Source organism: Pomacea canaliculata, linkage group LG2 (assembly GCF_003073045.1).
Source record: "Pomacea canaliculata isolate SZHN2017 linkage group LG2, ASM307304v1, whole genome shotgun sequence".
In the NCBI taxonomy this organism is placed as follows: domain Eukaryota; kingdom Metazoa; phylum Mollusca; class Gastropoda; order Architaenioglossa; family Ampullariidae; genus Pomacea; species Pomacea canaliculata.
The window spans coordinates 29,250,989-29,273,764 of NC_037591.1; the positions used below are offsets into that span (position 1 = coordinate 29,250,989).

At 39.5% G+C, this 22,776-nt stretch overlaps 2 protein-coding genes across 4 annotated transcripts; both read left to right on the forward strand.

The window, feature by feature from the left end:
- The first annotated feature begins 242 nt into the window (after positions 1–242).
- LOC112555633 (sialin-like) lies at positions 243–8,580 on the forward strand. The gene is made up of 12 exons (XM_025224067.1): positions 243–317; positions 871–1,160; positions 1,585–1,646; positions 1,920–2,091; positions 3,176–3,263; positions 3,442–3,513; positions 3,885–4,015; positions 4,270–4,422; positions 4,988–5,120; positions 6,182–6,290; positions 7,697–7,787; positions 7,927–8,580. Exons 1-12 carry the CDS (start codon positions 299–301, stop codon positions 8,119–8,121), a joined length of 1,515 nt encoding a protein of 504 aa, XP_025079852.1. The 5' UTR covers positions 243–298; the 3' UTR covers positions 8,122–8,580.
- Positions 8,581–14,201: 5,621 nt separating this feature from the next.
- Positions 14,202–22,649, forward strand: LOC112558368 (sialin-like). 3 transcript variants are annotated; one of them, XM_025228826.1, is made up of 13 exons: positions 14,202–14,413; positions 14,756–14,943; positions 15,536–15,825; positions 16,187–16,248; positions 16,530–16,701; positions 17,002–17,089; positions 17,279–17,374; positions 17,591–17,721; positions 18,160–18,312; positions 18,577–18,709; positions 20,748–20,898; positions 21,328–21,418; positions 21,554–22,649. In XM_025228826.1, exons 1-13 carry the CDS (start codon positions 14,349–14,351, stop codon positions 21,785–21,787), a joined length of 1,854 nt encoding a protein of 617 aa, XP_025084611.1. In that variant the 5' UTR covers positions 14,202–14,348; the 3' UTR covers positions 21,788–22,649. The 3 variants fall into 3 exon arrangements, with proteins under 3 accessions (XP_025084611.1, XP_025084612.1, XP_025084613.1); XM_025228827.1 differs by having other exon boundaries at positions 14,204–14,413; positions 14,858–14,943; XM_025228828.1 differs by having other exon boundaries at positions 14,204–14,413; positions 14,876–14,943.
- The last annotated feature ends 127 nt before the right edge of the window (positions 22,650–22,776 follow it).

Genomic DNA, 22,776 nt, shown 5'->3' on the forward strand with positions numbered 1-22,776 from the left:
ACAAAAGGAAGCCTTTACATACATGTAATATTGCAAAAGTAGCTGATTGTACAAAGTGAACAAAACAGTTCAGAGATGTTAATTTTTTTCTGATGACAATGTAACTAGAACGAAGCTTGTGTCTTCTACTTGCGCATGACAGCAAGCAATTAGCCAAGGTGTGTGCATGCTTTGATTTTCGATGTTACATCTTGAGTATCAGTTTCAACTCCAGTAACTGTAGACTTATCGTCAGTCGGCGACCTTTCAGTCCTCGTCATTGGGAACAAACAGCACAAAGCCAACAGCCAGCATCGCGATGACGGTCGTACCAAAGGGTGAGATATATTTTAAACTATTTTTTACAGTATCAGCAGTCGATAGATGGAGCGTGTAACTGATTAAATTCACAGGCAAAAAAAGAATTGTAGTTTTTATAAGAAATGTTTCTTGAACATGTCAGTGAGCTTAAATTCGCAACTTTTCTGAACAAGTAAGGACAAAGAAGAAGTGCAGCCTCTCTATATCTACGCTCTCTGATTAGCCTACCTCCGCTGAATAAATCTGCTATTCGCAAAAAGGGACTGCACTGCAATGCAAATGGAATTATGATAGGCAAGCCCAGAACATTTATCTCTTTGGTACCAAAGAAGACCATGCCGATAACTAAAGGTAAAATTAAAATTCGCCGAATTGAACAAAAGCGACCACATAAGTCATCGAGAGTTTAACTTGAAACATAAAATCTTCTTCCGTTGTAAAATTATTTTCCCTTAGTTTAAGTTCTTCAGAATGTATAAATGAGTAAAATCATTTTCCCCTTAGTTTGAGATCTTCACAATGTGTGAATAAATCTTTTAATGTTCATCAAGTACTTTGTTATCCGTACAGCACCTGTACTTTGTTCTCAAAGATGGAACCTCGCTGTAATGTGTTTCTTCGGCTTGTTCTTCACCTACGTTTTACGTATGAACCTGAGTGTGGCCATCATCTGCATGGTGCGCGCGCCGCAAGTCAACGTCACTTCCGTGGATCACAGACACTTGGGAAAACACGGACTCACCTCTGAAGTCAGCACTGGTCTTCCGAATGTGACTGCAGACACCAAGACAGCAGAGGAGTATACAACTGATGAAAATGATTGTGGTCTGGAAATAATGAAACCAGTCTCATCTTGGAATGTGAGGATAATTTAAGTCGCGAGTGGTGGCTCTTGTTCCTTCTTTTGAGTTTTCAATCCGTGAGCAGATTTATTCGTCACGGCTCTAAAATTAAAGACCCCTTTAAGAACTTTTTAGGTAGATGTTATTTTGCCCTTTTGTCTGGTTCTGTTTTTGTCCTGATATATGTCCATCCCTTATTCCGTGTTTTTCTTGTGTCTGTCTTTTTTTTCTCTGTCTGCCAATATCTTTCACTGTCAATATATATATATGTTCCAGGCCTACATTCGATTTGTAAAAAATATTTTGAGTATTATTTGTGTTTTATTTAATTCATTTTCACACATTTTTCTATCACATTTGTTTGTTCTTTAATTATACAATACGTCGACTTTTTTATTCGTGAAATAATTTGTTTAAAATCTAAGAAGTGAGCTTTTTTCAGAATGGCGAATTTGACTGGGATAAGGGGACACAATCTCTGCTTTTGGCCATGTATTTCTATGGGTATGTAACAGCATACTTTTGTACTCATCATCTTGAACTAAGAGAAGAATTTGAAATATAGACTATCAACTGATTTTATTACTAGGGAAAAAATAAATTGTGAGTAGTTGATCACAACGTAGGAGATATCCAGACATTTAAAGCGAGATAACTCTTCATCATTCGGCTCAAGGTTCTCAAAAATTCAGATTTCAAATGTTATCAACATCTTATGGGTTGAAATAGGTTAAAAGATAAAAGATAAATTATGTAAACATTTCTTTTTGGTAATAGGTACATTTTCACTCAAATTCCGGGTGGTTGGCTGGCCGGTCGCTACGGTGGGCGGTGTGTGTGGGGGGTCAGTCAAACCATCTGTGCCCTCAGTACCCTGGCCACGCCCCTCGCTGCACGTGCCCATGTCTACCTGGTCTACGCCCTCAGGTTTCTCCTGGGACTAGCTGCGGTTAGTTTTAGTAAAGAGGATACCGAGAGCGGCTACAGTCGGTAAAGTGAAACCGCGCTGACCCGGATGTATCCGCTGCCATGCCCACCTTCGATGAGTATCTCTTCGGTATCAGTGTTCGAAAAGTATAAAAGCGTGTGCTTTTGCTTGTGTGTGTGTGTTGCCAGTACACGATCGTCAGAACAAAGGTGCTGAGCGCCTGCATCTAGCGACGTTTACTCGTCTAAGAGAAGGTGGCTTCACTTCAAGTTCTCATGTAACCACACACGTGTATGGGTAAATAGCTGACTGTACACCGAGACCATGTGCGAAGTTCTCCACTGCTAGTCTCGGCCAGCATTTGATGATCAGGCCTCCGTGTCATGATTGTAATACGTAACTGTTTTTGTTTGACCAAAATATCTTGGTTCTTAGTAGATTGAAATCTTTGTCTGAACGGCCTACAGCATGAATGATAGCCGCTCAACACACGCCACTTGTCTTACTTTTTCGATATACCTGCCCACGAAAGCGAAAAAAAAAACTTCCAGAGAAATATTTGACACTTTCACAATGGCATCCTTCCACGCAACAGTATAAAATACCTCCTAACTGTTTATTTATTGTTGTTACTCACGCAGAGTTTACTGATATGGCCATCGTCGTCGTTCGCTAAACGGAAGCTGTCCTGTCAATAGCCTCGTTCTGGGAGTTACTTGAAAAAATTCATCTAGAAATATTCCAAGGGTTACAGATTGGCGATGTAACAGTGGTCGCTCTTGGTATCCTCTTTGGTTTGAGCTATGCTCCAGGGTTATCAAAGTTTAACTCAATAAAATTTATAAAATGATCTCAAACAGTGACGTTTGAATGCAGGTACAAGTATCTACATGTCTAGGTTGTTCACATCGTACTTTGTAATATATGAAGCTCGACCAACGCAGCATGCTGGTTCATTCTCAATGTGCTACTCAGAAAGATGGTGATATGACTGTTGGTTCTCTGACTTTCGACAGCAAACACATCATACACCTTTGTTGTTTTCGTTGTTTATATCTCACTTGCAACCTTTGTATAATTTAGGGTGTTCTACGGTATCTTTCAGGGTGTATCGACTCCCTGCGTTTTCTCCATCATGGGCAGGAGGGCTCCGAAACTGGAGAGGAGCAAACTAATGTCATTCTGCATCACCGGTGAAATAAAAATAGTTGTTTTGTACTAATTACAGTTAGTGTTGCTATTTAAGTAAACAGCAGTCGTGTCTGGTTCCATCAGCAATAGAACAATTTGTAAATGTGTGTGTGTGTCTTAAGTAAGGTGGGGCAGGAGGAGAAGATTGTTTCCTAATTAACTTGTTCGTCTGTACTAAAGGATTTCCAGCTGGAAATATTCTGACCTTTTCGCTGTCCGCCCTTCTGTGTGTTTATGGGTTTGACAACGGCTGTCTGGTAGTAAACACTTCTGTCTATATTTCATACTTAGAAAGCTAGCAGATAACTGAAATAGCGGTGTGTGCGTGTGTGTGGTTGTGTTTTTTTTTCCAAATACATATATTTTGGAAACAGGGCACAGCTCCCATCTAAATTGCCCGTTGGAATTAATAAAGTCGGTTGTTATTGTTATTGTTATTGTTATTGTTATTGTTATTGTTATTGAAATAGGTTCATGAGATGGAGACGTAGTCATCTTTCTCTACATTATTTAAAATCCAAGAAATACTGTAAATCTATTTCGGCTCCTTGTAAAAAAGTATTTTGATTTTCTAAATGATTGTTATTGATGGAGAAATCTAGAATAACTGTTATATAATGTAGGTGTAGGGAACCTAGTGTGGGTCGTGGTGTGGTGTATAGTGACGGCCGACACACCAGCTCAACACAAGAGGATCAGCGAGGTGGAGAGGAACTACATACAGAGTTCCATTGGTGACACCCTGGAGAAAAAGGTAGGTACTCCCCTGGTTATTGTCAAATGTTCGCGCGATGATTTTTAATAATTCTTAAATGATGATGATGTTATATACATCTGACGCTTGAAGTGTGACTCACGGGGGAGGGGAGGGCGTGAAGGAAGAGGCCAGTGCTATTCTCGGAATCACAAACAGACCGGGAGAACGGATTACACTTGTACTGCTAGACGTAGATGTAGAATTGTTTATTTCTGTGTAATATATATATATTGTGTTTTTATTCCTTTTAGGAAACTTTGCCAACGCCATGGAGAGCTATTTTTACATCAGCTCCTTTCTGGGCGTGTGTTGTTGCTCATGTATCTAGTATATACACTGTATATACACTACAGACATCACTTCCTGCTTTTATGAAGGAGTCATTAAAATTTGATATCAAACAGGTATAGTCTGCATTTCTGAAAAAAGTAAACTCACTGGGGCTTACAGAACAAATGATAAATGTAGTTCACATAAGCAATGACTTACAATTACGACTAATGTATCTTTGTGTGGTGTGTGTGTTCAGAAACAGTGGCGTAGGAACCAGGGGGGCAGCGGGGGCAGCCGCCCCCCCCCCCCAAGGAAAATACAGGGGGGGGGGGCAGGAATATCCTTTTGCCCCCCTAATATTTGAGACGTAATTCCTCACAAAGAGCAAAGAACTGAAGAAAGGTAGGGGGACGTAGAGAGGAGACGGTCATCACCGTCACAAAAGCGGGCCCTGAGGCAAGTGGAGGCTCTAACACCTCAGACGATCAGATCGTGCGTGCGTGCAGTACCCCCCCCCCCACACCATCCTTTTATACGAAATGTGCGAGTGCGAACGCCGTTCACTGTCAGCAGGGAGTTTGCCCCCCAACGCCGAACATCTTCCTACGCCACTGAGAAATTACTGTTTGGTTGATGAACACTTTTGTTTTGAAATCCAGGTTTGAAGAGTATGTGTATTTAAACTGTTACTTTCAGAACGGAGTTCTATCGGCCTTGCCCTATTTGTGTGAAGCAGTGATGTGTGCCCTGTCGGGGCAAGTGGCGGACACGTTGAGAAACAGGGGCGTCCTCAGCACCAAGAACACCAGAAAGCTCTTCTATTTTGTGGGTATGGTCATATCTCTGACTTCTTATATTGTAAGGCTGAGTAGAGCTGATTATTGAGAAAATCACAGACTTACAATCTAGTGAAATCAAAAGTAAGTCAAAAGAAGTTAGGGGTTTATAAAAATTGCACTTATGAGGCTTTGTGGCCAGTTGGTCAGCAAGCAGGGTATTTTAAAAAAAGTTACTGGAGCTTTATATGGGAGCCTGATACACCAGAAGATGTCATAAAGTTAAGTCGTTGACTTAATGAACTACTTAATTTCTCTCCCCTTAGGGTGAATAACATGGGTCAACAAATGTTTATAAAAGTCATGTTACTGAAATATCAGCCATTTCTTATCAATTTTATGTGCTTAACACGAATATAAAAATCAAAGAGCAAAATTTGCAAGAGCATTGGATTCTGAAATAATTATTGTGTACATGACAAATACACGCTAATAGTAACTGACCTCTGGTTAATACCTGTACAAAATCAAGTCATAGACTACGTCTCAGATTTCTTTGCCTGTCAATTGTACAGATGTTTGTTAGCATCTCTAGGGATGTGTCCAGCAGTAGTCAGCCAGCATGGTAGTGAACAATTGTACCTGGAATCTTTTTTCATTGTTGCGATATCTTGATGAAAATGCTCACCATATTCATCACTATTCATACCACAGTTGTCAGGAAATAAATCCAGATGGAAATGAAGGAAGTGGACCTTCAGAAACATATCGCAGCCACGACTGTGATAGTACATCAGCTACTAGTTCTTTGTAGTTCTCTGCCCTTACATTCCAGAGAAATTTTATAGACACTAGGTTATCCCACTCACATAAGAAACACACGTATTTTATATATTCTTTCTGGAGTCTCTCTAAAATGGCAACTATCTTGAAATCACCACAGAGGTATCATCTGTACTTATGCTTAATAAAATTCAGCAGCTGCTTTAGTTATCGTAGTCTTTCATGTGGACATTGTGCGTTACTGGGACAGATGAAAGATAGTTTCCATGGTACAAAGGCAAACTTTTAAGACTCAGGTTAGATATGAAAGAATTGTAACATCTTCTTTCAGAAAACTTCATCCTTGGAGTCTTGAACCTAGCAATTTTGCCTTGCTCTTGGATAAGTCCAAATTACAAACCTGGTCATTCAGTTCTTCCTGAGAAAATCTGGATCACTGCGTACTGACTGTCCAGAAGGAGAATCGGTCGGCTCACCTTCATCCTCATCAGCTTAAACAAGAGAATATTCTTCCATCTTGAACCGGGAAGGGGGTGAACTCAACACAGAATAGACAGTGCACTAGGTACAAACCCGGACTTCGACCGGTTTGATTAGGGCATGGAATCGGAAGTCCTTGACCATATGAAGCTGGTCTCAATACAGACGGAAGGCTGGGGTAGACTATTCTCGACCTTTTTTGCTTAGTTATTCCGCCGGAAAGAGGAGGAACCAAGCAAAAGTAACAGTCATTTTTGTGGTTGCTTGGCTCCCTCGACACCATGAGCTACAAACGGCATTAATGTTCTTTTGCCATTCAACTACGTGTCAAAACTGTGTTGCACGCGTAGCACAGCATATTTCCAAGGTCCTAAGTTTTTCGTGGTTGACAAATAAAGTGCCTTCTACACTTAAGAAGTGATTTTTTTTCTGGTTGGCAAATGCCACTTCCTAACAAACTTGTCAAAAATTTGTCCGCGGTATTAACTCACTTTACTTTATTGTGTTCTGTATTGTAAGTAAATAGATACAACAATGACAGTATTATGTAGCAGTAGCTCAAAGTGTATCCTACAAAGTCTGAAATATTGGAAATGTAAATGACTCACCCGTCTGACTGGTCTATATATAGTACACTGCTGACGTGAACTTACTTCAGCAGCCACCTAGTACTGCATTGCACCAGAAAATGACGCAATAAACTCTTAATGACGTGTGCATGACGGTATTATGCGATATGATGTAATAATAATAGTAATAACTTTTATTTATACCACTTTACATAACTATCAATGGGAATTACAAAAAAAATTTCATTATTTTAAAATATGACCTAATTTTAGGCTTATTTATGATGTTACAGTCCTACTGGGTACATTTACACGGGGAAACATAGACAATGAACATGAAATACCTTCAAAACGAGAGCCAGTAAAACTGTTTCATTGTCACATGACCAGTGTAAGCGATACAACACTTCACATTTAGAAATCTGACAAACGTAGTTGTAGTCCTGAACATAGAAGTCGATTGTAAAAAAAATATTAATTGACCGCAGTGAGATTTTCAAGTTTGAGATACTCATGACACAGCTTCGTCACCTAGGCTATGTTCCGTCACACAGGTATCCAGCTTGAAAGTGGTTTGAACCAAGATAAATACCCGTACACGTCACATTAGACTTTGTTATAACTAACCAACGTTCCATTCTCCGAGATTATGAAGGTCAAAGTTGCGCAAGACACACGGTGAATGCGATGTTATGTTCTGATGACATCCTAATTTGGTTACATCTGATGCGCGTCATTCTTTAAGCTATAAAGCCTAATCTCTATCTTATCTTCCATTTATTTTTGTGTATAACAAGACATACTGGGGTGACGTCTGCCATTTCGAACACGGCTGCCACTGCATCTGGCATGGTCGCTCCGCTGGTGGTTGGAGCCCTGACGCCAAAAGTGAGTAAACTGCAAGAAGTATTTTTCCCGGACATGACCAGTGTTATTAGTCGTTGCTTCAACATTTTTTTTTTAGTGTCATCTCATTCTACATCTTTATTGTATAATTACCAATCTTTTTCTGTGAACCCAAATTCAGAGAACAGCTGAAGAATGGCGTCACGTGTTCTACGTCTGTGCCTCCATTTACGTTGCGGCAGCGATGGTGTACGGCGTCTTTGCGGAGGGAGAGTTACAGAGCTGGGCAGTTCCCCCGCCTTTGGACGACACTGTAAAAGGAGAGAGCGCTAAAGGGGAAGACAACAACGAGAATCACGCTAAAACCTCTTCTTAGCAAAAAGGCGTTTCTCTAGGGGACGTCACCTTTAAACAACGCCGATCTCCTGTCCCCACAACAGAAGAGCCCCATCATTTAAGAGCCACCTGAACAGAAACTGATTAATTATTTTTTATTTAAAAATTTATAAAAGACCTCTTTACACGTTATACAACAAAAAGGAAATCTAATGAACTTTTAACTGAACCTGTTTTGAGCTCTATATAAGAAAAACCTTTACAAAGTAAGAATTCGCTTACGCTGTGTACAGAAGACCAAATTTGATAAAGTGTTAATAATATTAGTGAAGTAAAGATGCATTGCAGACACAGTCTTTTATTTGCTGATTTTCTTCAAAACACTCGTAAGACCACACAATCTCACATTTAGCCAAATACAACGATTAAAGAAATAAATATACAATAGATGTATAGAACTTGAAGTTTCTCTGAGTGAGTGGAAATAAAGAGAAAAATAAAGCAGCATTATGTCTTAATCATCAGGTGTGCATCCAATTTTATGTGAATGCTTCTGTTAGTAAAAAATAAATTACTTAATCTTCTTGCATACATCAATAGAAATTGGCAATGGAGAACATGTTTTAAGTGTTAGTATCTGACATACAGCCTTGTTCGTTATAAACGTCTTTTACTTGTATTTATGATGTGCCACAGCTTCTCTCTGTGAAGTTTGATTTTCATTTGTTGTGTCATCTTGCATGCAATGTTCAACTCACTTGCCTTCACGTGACTGGGAATATTTACTCCATCTGTCATTCTCAATGAGTGCAAAAGGGGTGGTGTGAGAATTACTCTTTAGTTGATGGACATATTTCTTCATATTTTCTAAGCGGCAAACCTTTTGTAATGGAAATAACTTGTTGGCTACATAAATAGATGAAAAACTTTATTGAATAAAAATCAGTCAACAAACAAATATTATAATAGTAATGGATGTAACACTAATTCACTAACACAAAAATACTATTTATTTAATAGTCATTCGTTCATTATTTGCTTGTTGTCCACGACATATCCAGTTCGACATTTAGAGATTAAAATGTCTTCTGTAAAAGACTACAAATTACCCGACAGTCACCCGTATAACAAACAAACAGAAGCAGCAGGCAACGTATGACACCATGAGAAACATATAGGATGATTATAGATAAGAATGGAGCACCCGTAAGTAAGCGAAGTTATCTTAATGATGAAACATTTCTCAAACAGAAAATCGAATCTCGGCACAGTTCAAAGAGAAAGGGGCAAAGAATTTCAAGCAGTAGAGTCGCAGAAGTTAAAGGAGCGCCTGATGAATACTCTTCACTGATACGCAAAAAGAAAATGAGGACAACAAAACAAACAGAAAGGACCTACTTGAGTAGTAAGGCATCAGTAGCTCAGAAAGGTATGCTGGGCCTAGATCATAAAGACAACAAAAACACATTATAGCGATCTGAATGGTATTGAATTTAAGCTCGAATAGCCAGCCAGTGGAGGTGTCGCATGGACTGCTTCTAGCCTACGAAAGACATTACGAGAAACATCATTCTGAGCCTTTTCCATTTTGTTACAAGGTTAAACGATATCTTCCTTTCACTCTTCTATCCTTCGATAATTCTTCCATTTTGCGTGATTTCACCCCTCCCCACCCCATTAAGTTGACGTAAAGGCTTTGTCAAACCATTTGCTTACGTATACATTAGCCTGGATCGCCATTGAAAAAAATATGTTCAATCATATATATATATATACATGAATGGGATGCTCATTACAAGTGCAAGGCGTGAACATTTCAATCATTTTGGTTATACAAGGATGTATGTAAGAAGCTAAATTTTACATAAAAATATATTTATTACCAATATCACTCGATGTATGCATAAAGGCTACCTAAGTAGAAATATTCATTGTGATATCCGACAATATGTGCATAATACTTTTTATCTTTTTGCTCATAATAAAGTCGCTACATGTTTATAAGCATATTTTTATCCATCGATCATTTCTACGTTCAAACGATGTGTTTAATTATTTATCAACCAATGTACAGTTCATTGATCCATATTTGTGATTGAATGAGTAAAATTGTGTTTGCAAAAATACACTTCTGGAATTTCTGCCTAACTTTTGTAAACGTGTCGTCAGATCCTACAGACGATCAACAAATAGAAGACAGTATATGATAAACATGTTTAGTTGTGCAAATCTGTCACATTATTAAGTTAAGTCTCGTGTAAGGTGTGTATGCAGATCCAAGCGAAACTTCGTCAGAATTCTTTTTGTTGTAAGAGTGAAAAACAAGCTCAAATGATAGTGGATTAAATTTCCTTTGGTTGTATGAAGTGTACGGACAGGTCCACTTTTCCTAAAGAGCTTTTTAAAACGCACTTTATCTGATTCTCTTTCTGTGGCTCTGAAATGCTGCTACTCATCTTTACAAGACAGAATATCGGCCTTGTTTGGACTTTGCATTCTGGAAGTACTCCTTTTCATGTCAGGGTAAATTTCTGTGTCTGAATGTGGAGTATGTCCGTGTAGAAAGGGAAGGAGGGAGGAAGGCTGTATAAGACAATAGTCCTTATACTCCCTTCAGGCTATATAAATAAACTTTGTTATGGAATGGAACATTAGCTGTTATATCCTCGCTATTTCATCGGAAGAAAGTTTGCAGAGGTCGCCGTTAGAGAGAATAAAGTCTGGGTTACGTGTACGAGTTCTATCTACACTAACTTCCTTTGGGAACAAGCACCATTTCTTTTTAGAAACTAAAGATCATTTTATGGTTTCGTTTCTCATCAGAATTTTTATAGACTTGCTAAAAATACAGATTTATGACGAAAAGTGATCCCATCCTTTTATCCTTCAATCAGTCAATCAACCTCTCCATCCATCTTGAACCGGGAAGGGCATGGATGTGGACCAGTTTGATTAGGGCAGGGTGCAGCAAACTTCCACAAATCGGAAATGAGTACCTGATTACATACAGGGCTGGATAAAGTAAAACATGCGCGCCAGAGAGGAAGAGAATGCTGGACCCAGAAAAATAAATCAGGATATCAAACACTTCATTTGCCAATTAATCTAAGAAGATTCGGGGACGACTTTACCTGTAGCAGTGTGTGTATCTGCTTTGGTGAATTATTACGCAGGTGTTTTAGGAGATCAGCAAAGAGAAGAAGGTCTATTTTGTATTTATTTTACAAATATTAGTCACACTTGACCTTGTCCTTGATAATTGCATTGTAACAAGGTTTAAGACTTGCAAATCATGTTTTAATGTCAAATGTACACCTCCTAGGAGTTTACCTTTTTAAATCTTGAAATTCTACATGTTTCTTGGCCTAAGAGGCCACCTAGCTCTGTAACTCTCCGCCAACGAAGATGTGGTAAATAATCGCTCCTACAATGTGTGGAAACAGCTGGAAACCTTGGCTTGAAGGTCAGCACAAAGAAAACGAAAAGTATGAGAGTGAACGCCAGAGTCCAAGACAGCATCAAACTAAATGGAGAAGAGATTGAGGAAGTTGACAGTTTCACCTATCTTGGGTCCAAAATGTCAAACACCGGGGATGCGGAGGTGGAGATTCGAGCCCGACTGGCGAAAGCCAGCCATGCCTTCGCCTCACTCAGGAGCACATGGAAGGCAAAAAACATCAGCCAGAAGATCAAGCTGAGAATCTTCAAGTCAAATGTGATCAGCACCCTCCTTTACGGATCAGAATCTTGGAAGATGACCAAACCATCAGTAACAGGCTTGACGTCTTTCCAAAACAGATGCCTCAGGCGCCTACTTAACATCTTTTGGGCCAAACACCATCACCAACGAAGAACTCCACCGAAGAACTGAAACCGAGTCCATCACCACGCAGGTTCAACGAAGGCGTTGGCGATGGATTGGACATGTGCTCCGCCAGCAAACAGCAGACCTCTCCACAGTCGCCCTACGATGGACTCCAGACGGCCGAAGAAAACGAGGCCGCCCAAAGGAAACTTGGAGAAGAACAGTGGAAAGGGAGATGAAAGGAAAGGGCTGGACATGGGGTCACCTAGAGCGGGTTTCAGCCGATCGACATCGGTGGCGGACTCTGGTTGAGGCCTTATGTGCAACCTGATGCACGAAGAGGAATAGATAGATAGATACAATGTGTGGAGTAGCTACCCGAGGCTTAAGTCTTTGTTCAGCTTCTTCACTCTATCTGTTGGAATACACCGGGATGGTTTAACTCCAAGTGAAGTGTATCAGCCAGACAAGACTTCACTACTGAGAATATATTTCTAGAAATATGCATTTTACGTTTATGTCCATTGTGTATGAAAGTGAAAAAGGAAGACAGAGCGATAGAAGAAAGAGAGGGGGGAATAACAATAAAACAGTAAGAATCACAGGCATCCAACTTTTTACCATAGAGATGTTTCTCTGAAGACCTTCACTGCTAACAGGGCAATCTGCTGTTCCCTAGAAAGACCTGCAACATGTGTTTAGAGCCTCAGAAACATCTTGAACACATTCTCACTTTATACAACAAAAACGAATTTGTTCAACGTTGACCTGGTGGTGTTTACACGTGAATTGTGTGAAAGCTTATAATGGGAATGTTCGTATGGGTGGGTTATTTGGTGCAAGTGTTTGAAGAAACCTTAAAGAATGGACGAGTGGCTCGATAAATGGATGAACTGGGTAATATTTAGCTTTATTTGTAAATTTATAGCCAGATAACAAAAGGAGACAGCATTACACATAGAAAGCTAAAAGAAAGTTTGTTCCTTCTGACAGTGTTTTTGGGAATCCCAATCTGGCAGTGGTGTTACTGCTGTGTCTGTGCCTTTCTATGCGCAGTTTTAGTTCGATTACAATAATTAAACGATTTTAACCTGAGGTTTTACTACAGTAAAATAAGTTGGCCTTACTACAAGGTTACTTGAAAGTTTATCCTATATAACTTGTAAACTCCCCATGTTTACTCACCGTCATAAACATTTGAAAACTGCTTAATGACAGTGTAAACAGTGAGAAATAAATCATTAATATGTTTAAATCGACAGAAACACCTTTACTTCCACCTGAATGCTTTAAATAAAACAAATTACTTTTACGTAAGTGTGGGTATAAATTGGCACCTATATCTATTTTAAGTGTTTGACATCATACAGACAACTACATATAATAAAAACGTTTTTAACTAGAATTCAAAATGTGCCACATCACGAAACTACTTTTTTGGATCAGTGTCCTGCATAATCGTCTTTTCTGTGTATCATCACTGTTACATTACATTCTACGTGTGACTAGAAGAGATTAGTCGCGGTTTGCTTTTGTTCTTTCAAGGCTGTAACCTGGCTGCCCAACAACATGCTGTGTATGTAGAAACCTTGATTACCCTGGGGATGAACCTACCCAAGTTGTCATTTGTAAGTACGGGCTAAAATGACGATTTCATGGTCTTTGAACCCTGAAGTAACCCTGTCCAATCCTGCCTGCAGGGCTCCTCTGTCAAAAACACTAGTTTTACGGGTAAATTTGACCGAGATCGTGCTTGATTAAATTCAAGTAAAGCAAACACAGAACTTCTCCGAAACTTATAAAAGTAACTGTAGAAACTGAGGTAAAGTTAAGCAAACTCTGTTTTACTGAATACATTATCTGAGAGTAAAGGATACCTTATACAAAAAAAAACTGACCATCAATATCGGCATAGAATCGTATTTTGCGTTGGCCGTTTTATGGCTGTTTCTGCAAAACAAATGATAGTTTGATGTCTAATATTTTTACTAAAAGAACCATTTAGGTAAGAGTAAAAACAAATTGATGTTTCACATATTCTTATTGCCTTTTCTTATTTTTCACATAATTTTGATTTTAGACATCGTCATTACCAAACTTACTGCACAAATTAGTAGCCCTACTGGATGAAGATAAAGAACTCAGGAGTTAACAGAAGAGTGTTCTTGATATGAAAATGTTCTCGTCAAGAGGTGTGTCTACCGCCAGGACTTAAAAACGTAGGATGATATACATTTTAAGAAGCTACTTGAATGACCTCAGGTCTCTCTATTTTCAATCTGTTGGCAGACATACAGGATTTCACAGAGTTTAGTTTTTGTTGTGCGGTGGGTGGTGTAGACTTGCTGGAGCTGAGAATGGAGGCCAGACGCTAGCAGATGTGTGTCACCAACATACATGTAATATTACGAGACCAAGTAGCTGGGTGTACAAGAAAATAAAACAGCCCAGAAAATAAAGCCATGAAGCACCGCATGCTTCAGAGTAGTTGGCGAAGATGGGATCTTTCAAACTGGCAATTAGTCAGGTAGGACAGGAACCAGTTCAAAAGAGTTCCCCAGAGACCGGCAGTAACAAGAATTCACTAGAAAACGATGTCGATGACGTGTGTATCACAGATGATAGATTCGGGAACGGTTGTAATTAAATGTATGAGTTCTATAAATTTTTTAAATTGGTAGAAACGTCATCTCGGTCCGAAAACTAAAAAATAATTAAAAAAACCCCAAATACGATAATACTTGTGTAAAAGTCATTAAAAGACAGTAATTCATATAGACTCATTGCAATTAACAAAACAGATTTTATTTAGTTTTATTTGCTTAGTTTCCTTTAAAGATATGTTTATTTTCATTTTGTGCACAATAAGACTAGGACAAAGCTTGTGTCTCTTAACTGCGCATGACAGCAAGCGATTAGCCAAGGTGTGTTCATGCTTTCGACCTGTCGTCCTGTGTTTCACCTCCAGCAGCTGTCAACTTATTATCAGTCCTCTTCTTTGGGAAAAAACGGCACAAAGCCAAAAAGTCAGCATAGAGATGACGGGCGTACCGAAGGGTGAGATATATTAAAAACTACTTTCAGCAATGTTAGCAGTCGATGGATGAAGCGTTTAACTGAATAAGAATTGTTGTTTCGGTAACATATGTCACCGCCTGGTGGTCAGTGAGCTTAAATTCGAAAGTAAATATTGCTAGCTATAGGTTTAGGATATCCTGACTGATAAAGTGCACCACAATCTCTGAAAAAAAGAACTTTTATTCAGGAGCCATTTATTCAGGTTTGTCATGGAACCACGCGAATTAGCCTACCCTGTTAGATAAATCTGCTATAAACAAAAGAGACTAAACTGCTTTGAACATTACATTAGGGTCGGCCTTCCCAGAACATTTATCCTTTGGTACCAAAGAAGACCCCTGTCGAAACTAAAGGTAAAGTTGAAATTCGCTTGATTCATCAAAAGCGACCACATAAGTCATCGAAAGTTCAACCGGAAACAAACCTTATACCGTTGTAAAATCGTGCTCCCCTTAGTTTCAGGTCTTCAGAATATATAAATGAGTAAAATCATGTTTACCCATAGTTTCAGGTGTTCAGAATGTGTAAATGAATCTTTAACTGCTGATCACGTATTGTGTTATCCGTACAGCACCTGCACTTTGTTCTCAAAGATGGAACCTCGCCGTAATGTGTTTCTTCGGCTTGTTCTTCACCTACGTTGTTCGTATGAACCTGAGTGTGGCCATCATCTGCATGGTGCGCACGCCGCAAGTCAACGTCACTTCCGCGGATCAAAGAAACTTGGGAAAACACGGACTAACCTCTGAAGTCAGCACTGGTCTTCCGAATGTGACTGCAGACACCAAGACAGCTGAAGAGTATACAACTGATGAAAATGACTGCAGTCTGGAAATAATGAAACCAGTCTCATCTTCGAATGTGAGGAGAGTTTTATTTGTAACGGAATTAAAATTTTCAAGACCTTTTGAAGTCGATGTTTATTTTTGCCCTTTCCGTCTGGCTCTGTATGTTTCTATTTTTTGTCCTGTTATGTCGACCCCTTTTTTTGTGTCTGTTTGTGTAACTGAATAATCTCGTTCCCTGTAAACATGTAGCTTTATGGCCTCCATGCTTTTTTTCTCCCCTTACTTTGAGTATTCATTCGTGATTCGGTTTATTACTTTTGAATACTTTCCCGGTCGCATTTGTTTTTCTCCTTAATTACCAATAAACCTTTATTAATCATTATTTTCATTCGTGAAATAATTAGTTCGAAATGTAAGAAGTGAGTTTTTTTCAGAATGGCGAATTTGACTGGAATAAGGGGACGCAATCTCTGCTTTTGGCGATGTATTTCTACGGGTATGCGACAGCATCATTTTGTACTTATCGTCTTTAATTGAGAAATTGGAAATCTAGAATGCTAACTGCTTTCATTAGTAGCAAAAATATTAATTGTCAAAAGCGGATGAAAACGCAACAGAAATCCAAAAATATGAAATAACTCTCCTTCCTTCCGCTCAAGGTTCTGAAAAATTAGATTTTCGAATGTAATCAACATCTGAAAGGTTCCAATAGAAAATATTAAATTGGTGGTTAAAAATAAAATATGAATCACGTAAACATTTATTTTTTGGTAATAGGTACATTTTCACTCAAATTCCGGGCGGTTGGCTGGTCGGTCGCTACGGTGGGCGGCGTGTGTGGGCGGTCAGTCAAAGCATCTGTGCCCTCAGTACCCTGGCCACGCCCCTCGCTGCACGTGCACACGTCTACCTGGTCTACGCCCTCAGGTTTCTCCTGGGATTAGCAGCGGTTAGTTTTAGATATGCTCCAGGGTCATGAAAGCTTATTTCATGATAATTTATAGGATGATCTTAAAAAGTGACTGAATGCAGGAACAAATTATCTAGATACCTAGGTTGTCATCGTAATTTGTTATCTATGAAGCTCGATCAACGCAGTTTTCTTAATGAGCTACTCAGAAAGATGACGACTTGACTGTTGGTTCTCTAACTTGCTACAGTAAACATGTTATAGACTTTTATTGTTTTCGATGTTTATATCTCACTTGGAACCTTTGTATAATTTAGGGTGTTCTACGGTATCTTTCAGGGTGTAGCGACTCCCTGCGTTTTCTCCATCATGGGCAGATGGGCTCCGAAGCTGGAGAGGAGCAAACTAATGTCATTCTGCATCACTGGTGAAATAAAAAATAGTTGTTTTGTACTAATTACAGAACTGTTGCCATTTAAGTAAACAAAAGTCGTGTCTGGTTAGATTAGCGATAGAACAATTAGTAAATGTGTGTGCGTGTGTGTTTGGGTGTTTGTTTTACGTGAGTCAAGATAAGAAGATTGTTCACTAATTAACTTGTCCTTCTGTTCTAAAGGTTTTTCAGCTGGAAATATTCTGACCTTTTCGCTGTCCGCACTGCTTTGTGTTTATGGGTTTGACAACGGCTGGGGCTCTATATTCTACCTGTCTGGTAGTAAACACTTCTGTCTATATTTCATATTTAGATAGAAAGCTAGCAGCATAACTGAAATAGGTTCATGAGATGGAGATGTAGTTATGTTTCTCTTCATTATTGAAAATAGTTTGCACATACTATCAATTTTTCGGCTGCTTGTGCAAAATTTATTTTGATTTTCTAATGTTTATTATTTATGGAGAAATCTAGTAGAACTGTTATGTAATGTAGGTATAGGCAACCTCCTGTGGGTCGTGGTGTGGTGTATAGTGACGGCCGACACACCAGCTCAACACAAGAGGATCAGCGAGGTGGAAAGGAACTACATACAGAGTTCAATTGGTGACAACACCGAGAAAAAAGTAGAGTACTGCCCTCGACATTATTTAAAATTATCATTGTCTTTTATTGCGTTCTCGTGTAACAAAAATGGCCGGTATAAAGTTAATGAGATAGAAATTGGTATTTTTGTGATTTTTGTGTTTTCTTTCTGTCTTTCAGTTTTCTTGTTTTTGTCATTCACATTAGTTTCAGTGGCAAGGATTATAAAACTGGCGAATAGATAGATAATGATCATGATCTAAAAGTGACCGTTTAACACATCTCACGCATGAAGTGTGACACACGGGGAAGGAGAGGGAGAGAAGGAGGAAGCAAGTGTATTTGTCGGACTCACAGAAACACTGGGAGAACGGATTACACTTGGACTGCGAGACGTAGATATAAAATATTTTATTTGTCTGTAATATTTTTATGTAATATTTTTGTAATATTTTCTGTAATGTTTTTATTCCATTTAGGAAATCTTGCCAACGCCATGGAGAGCTATTTTTACATCAGCTCCTTTCTGGGCGTGTGTTGTTGCTGAAATTTGTAGTACATACACTGCATATACACTACAGATGTCACTTCCTGCTTTTATGAAGGAGTCATTAAAATTTGATATCAAACAGGTATAGTCTGGTCATCTGAAAAAAAATTAAGCTCACTGGATCTTACAGAACAAACGTTGAATGTGCTTCGACTAAGACATAACTTTTTAGCATTAGAACAAATTATGTATCTGTGTGCAGTGTTAGTGCGTGTGAGAGAGAGAGACACTTGTAGCCGACTGAAAGTTGAGTGTAAAGAGTGGGCGGGCAGGGTTCACTCTTTGAGTGATCACCACATCGGTTTTGCAATCCAGGTTTTGTGGATCTTTAACCTATTGCTTTCAGAACGGAGTTCTATCGGCCTTGCCCTACCTGTGTCAAGCAGTGACGTGCACCTTGTCAGGGCAGATGGCGGACACGTTGAGAAACAGGGACATCCTCAGCACCAAGAACACCAGAAAGCTCTTCTATTTTCTTGGTATGGTCATAGCTGTGATTTCTTACATTGTAAGGCTGAGTAGAGCTGATTTAAAAAAAAACGGATGACTTACAATCTGGTCAACTCAAAATTAAGTAACAAAAGCTAGTGGATATAAAATTTTGCACTAATGAGACTCTATGGCAAGTTAGTAAGCAGGGCATTTGGCGCGTTATATGGTATAGTGGTACACTAGAAGAGGTCATAGAACCAAATGACTGGGTCATCATACTCCATGCCAAGTCATTGACTCGGTGAACTATTTACTTTCACTACTCTTAGGGTCAATAACACTGGTCAACAAATGTTTACAAAAGTCATGTTATTGAAATAAGATTAGCCATTTCTTATCAATTTTTATGTTCTCAATACGAATATGACAACTAACATGAAAAATTGGCTCTAGATTTTTCTTTGTAATCTGTAATAATTATTGTGTACATCACGAAGTGCATGCTAATAGTAACTGACCTCTGGTTAATACCTGTACAACATCAAGTCATAGACTACGTCTGTCACGGCTCTTTTATTTTTAGGCAATTGCGCCTGAGTTTGTTGAAAGGAAGTAGAGGGGGGAGCGGGGTGGCGTGGCCAGCCCTGTGGGTGTTACCCCTCTGCCAGGTGACAGGCAACTGCGTAATTAGTTGACGGATATTTAAGCCGGAGGGTAGCTTGGGTTGGGGGAGAGAGCCATCCAGCGATCGAGAAGCTGATTGATACAGCGGCGGCTGTTAATTGTGTTAAATGTGAGTGGAGTGGATTGATGACGGACTTGCTGTACCGTGTTTGCTACGGAGCCGCTGCTGTTGCTGTGTTTCTGGGGATCGCAACTTCAGTAGAACTGCTGCTGAAGGTTCCTCGCCGAATCTGCTACTGGGAGCGGTGGACATCGCCGAGCTGAGAAGTTCCAGAGAAGAACAAACCGAGCCGACGACTATAGGCGGGCAGCATCTCATCACAGCTGGGGAGTGTTGAGCAAGTGGACTCCACTCTCGTACTTGACAACGACGACGACACACCGACCGCGTGGAGGGCCGTCGCTGTCGTCTTTAAAAGTCGTGCAATGGAGTGTTGAGGACACTGACGATTTGATTGTCCGCTGATGCCGACAACTCAAAGTAAGATTTTTGCCTTTTGAGTTTACCTCCAGAGAGAGAGAGAGAGGGGGAAGGTCGTATCCCCCATTGTTTATCTCCACCGTCAACGTTAGAGGGAGAATAAGACGGTTTACACGGACTGTGTGTATGTGTTTGATGAACATTAATGAGTACACGGACTGTGTGTATGTGTTTGATGAACATTTATGAGCACACGGACATTGCTGGTGGCTAGAAAGACCCTCTGAGAGACGTATCGCTAGGTGTGGATTGAAACGGACATATGTATGAGAACTGTTGTAGCAGCCTGCGCGCTGCCGTAGTGTCGGTGTTGAACCAACCTAGGATGTATACTTTCTGATTTAGAACGGATAACAGTGAACTTGTGCTGTATGGTTTAATTTGACCTGCTGGAAATTCTGGTATTACAATTTATGTGTTTTTTTAGTATTTTTCTTTTTGGTGTATAATAAATAACAGAACGTCTCAATCTGAAGTGATCTCTTGTCGTTCTTCGTAAAGAATGCGCAATGTCCGACTACCGGTCGTGACAACGTCATAGATTTTTATTTTGCCTGTCTGCTGTCCAGTTGTTTGGGAGCTTCTCTAGGGAGTAGTCAGCCAGGGTGGCAGAGGACATTTTTCCCTGGTATCTTTTTTTTCCATTGTTGCGAAATCTTGATGAAAACGTTCGCCATCTGTATCACTATCCAAACCACATTTATTATGAAAGAAATCCAGATAGAAATAAGGGAAAAGAATCTGTAGAGACATACTGCAGCTCAGTTTCTGATACTGCATAAGCATGTGTTCTACAAGTTCCTTGTTGTTCTCTGCACTAACATTCCAGAGGAATTTTAGTGTTTATAAGTGCTTACTTATTTAAGTGATACAACACTTCACATTCGGAAATCTGACAGAAGCTTTTGTACTCCTAACAGCGTCCTTTGGATCCGCCATATGTATCGTGTCTGCTGGCTACGTGAGTTGTACTCAGCGACCCCTGGCGGTGTTCCTGCTGTGTCTTTGTCTTTGTTTCAATGGCTTCAGCAGCGTCAGCTTTTTTGTCAATCACTTTGATCTCGCCCCTAGGTATGAAAATTTTTATTAGAAATAAAGATAAAAGCAAATAAAGCGGTAGTTCTGAACAAAGCGTTCCACTGTAAAAAAAAAAATTAATTGACCGCAGTGAGATTTTCAAGTTTGAGATACTCATGACACAGTTTTGTCAGCTGGGCTAAGTATGTTCTGTCACTCAGGTATCCAACTTGATAGTCGTTGTGCATTCGGTTTGAACCAAGCTCACACGCAGGATAAATGCCCGTACAAGTCCCATTAGTCTTTGTTATAACTAAGTTACCTCTTCCGAGACTATGAATGTCAACATTGAACAAGACACACGGTCAATGCGATGTTATGTCCTGATTACATCATAGTTTTCTTACATCTGATTCGTGTCATTTTCTGTGCTGTACAGTCTTACTTCTCTGTCATCTTCAATTTATTTTTGTTCATAACAAGACATGCTGGGATGACGTCTGCCATATCGAACACGGCTGCCACGGCATCTGGCATGGTCGCGCCGCTGGTGGTTGGAGCCCTAACGCCAAACGTGAGTAAACTGCAAAAAGTGTTTAGCCCGGATGACAAATGTCATTAGTCAGTGCTTTAATATGTGTTGTTACTCTCATCTTATTCTTCATCTCTATTGCATAATTACCATCTTTTTTCTGTGGACCTAACTCAGAGAACAGCTGAAGAATGGCGTCACGTGTTCTACGTCTGCGCCTCAATTTACGTTGCGGGAGCGGTGGTGTACGGCGTCTTTGCGGAGGGAGAGTTACAGAGCTGGGCAGTTCCCCCGCCTGTGGACGACACTGTAAGAGGAGAGATCGCTAAAGGGGAAGAGGACAACAAGAATCCCTCTGTTAGCAACTCCGAGCGTAAAGACGTTTCTCTAGGGGACGTCACTCCAAACTAACGCCGATCTCCTGTCCCCACAACATAACAACACCATCATTTAACAGCCACAAAAGCAAAATCTGATTAATGGCATCTTTTATTTTAAAAATTGACCTGCTTAAACTTCATACAACAAAAGAAAATATGATGAACCATTAATTGAACCTGTTTTCAACTCTATAGAAGAAAAACCTTTACAAAGTGAGAAATTTGATTACACTGTGTACCGATTACCAAAGTTGATAAAATGTTATTAATATTCGTGAAGTAAAAATGGACTACAAACACTGTTTTTTATTTGCTGATCTTCTTCAGGACCCATCTAAGACCACACATACTCACAACCAGCTCCGTACATGGATTAAAGAATTAAGCATGAATACACAACAGATGTCGGGAGGAAAAGACATACATAAGAACTTGAAGGGTCTCTGAGAGAGTGTAAATTTTTTTTTCATTTTTTGCGGCATCTTGTATGCAGTGTTCAACTCGGTTGCCTTAACCGGACTGGGAATATTTACTCCATCTGTCATTCTCGATGGGATATCTACCTGAGAGCAAAAGGGGAAGGTTTGAGAATTACTCTTTTGCTGATGGACATGTTGCTCCCGTAAAACAGGTTTTTGTGTGTATGTGGACTTACCTTACATTCTATAAGAATGTGTTCCTTCCTCTATGTGAGTCAAGCAGTTATGCTCTGTTTGTATGATCAGGCGGCAGACAAGTTGAGAGAGGAGGATGTGTTCAGAACACGAGAAATCTTTACTATTTCCAGGGTATAATCGCAATTGGGGCTTCTTGAATATTAAGGCTGTGTAAAGTTTATTTTAGAGATAAATGTTGGATAACAATATTGTGAAATAAAACGTGAGACAAAAGAATGTCATTGTTTAAAATATATTACACGAACAAGATTTTGTAGGCAGTTGGTCAGTAAGCTGGACAATATTTAAAACGGTAGTAGCGCTATATATGTGTTAGCAAAATAAATTAATTTCTGTAATTTCT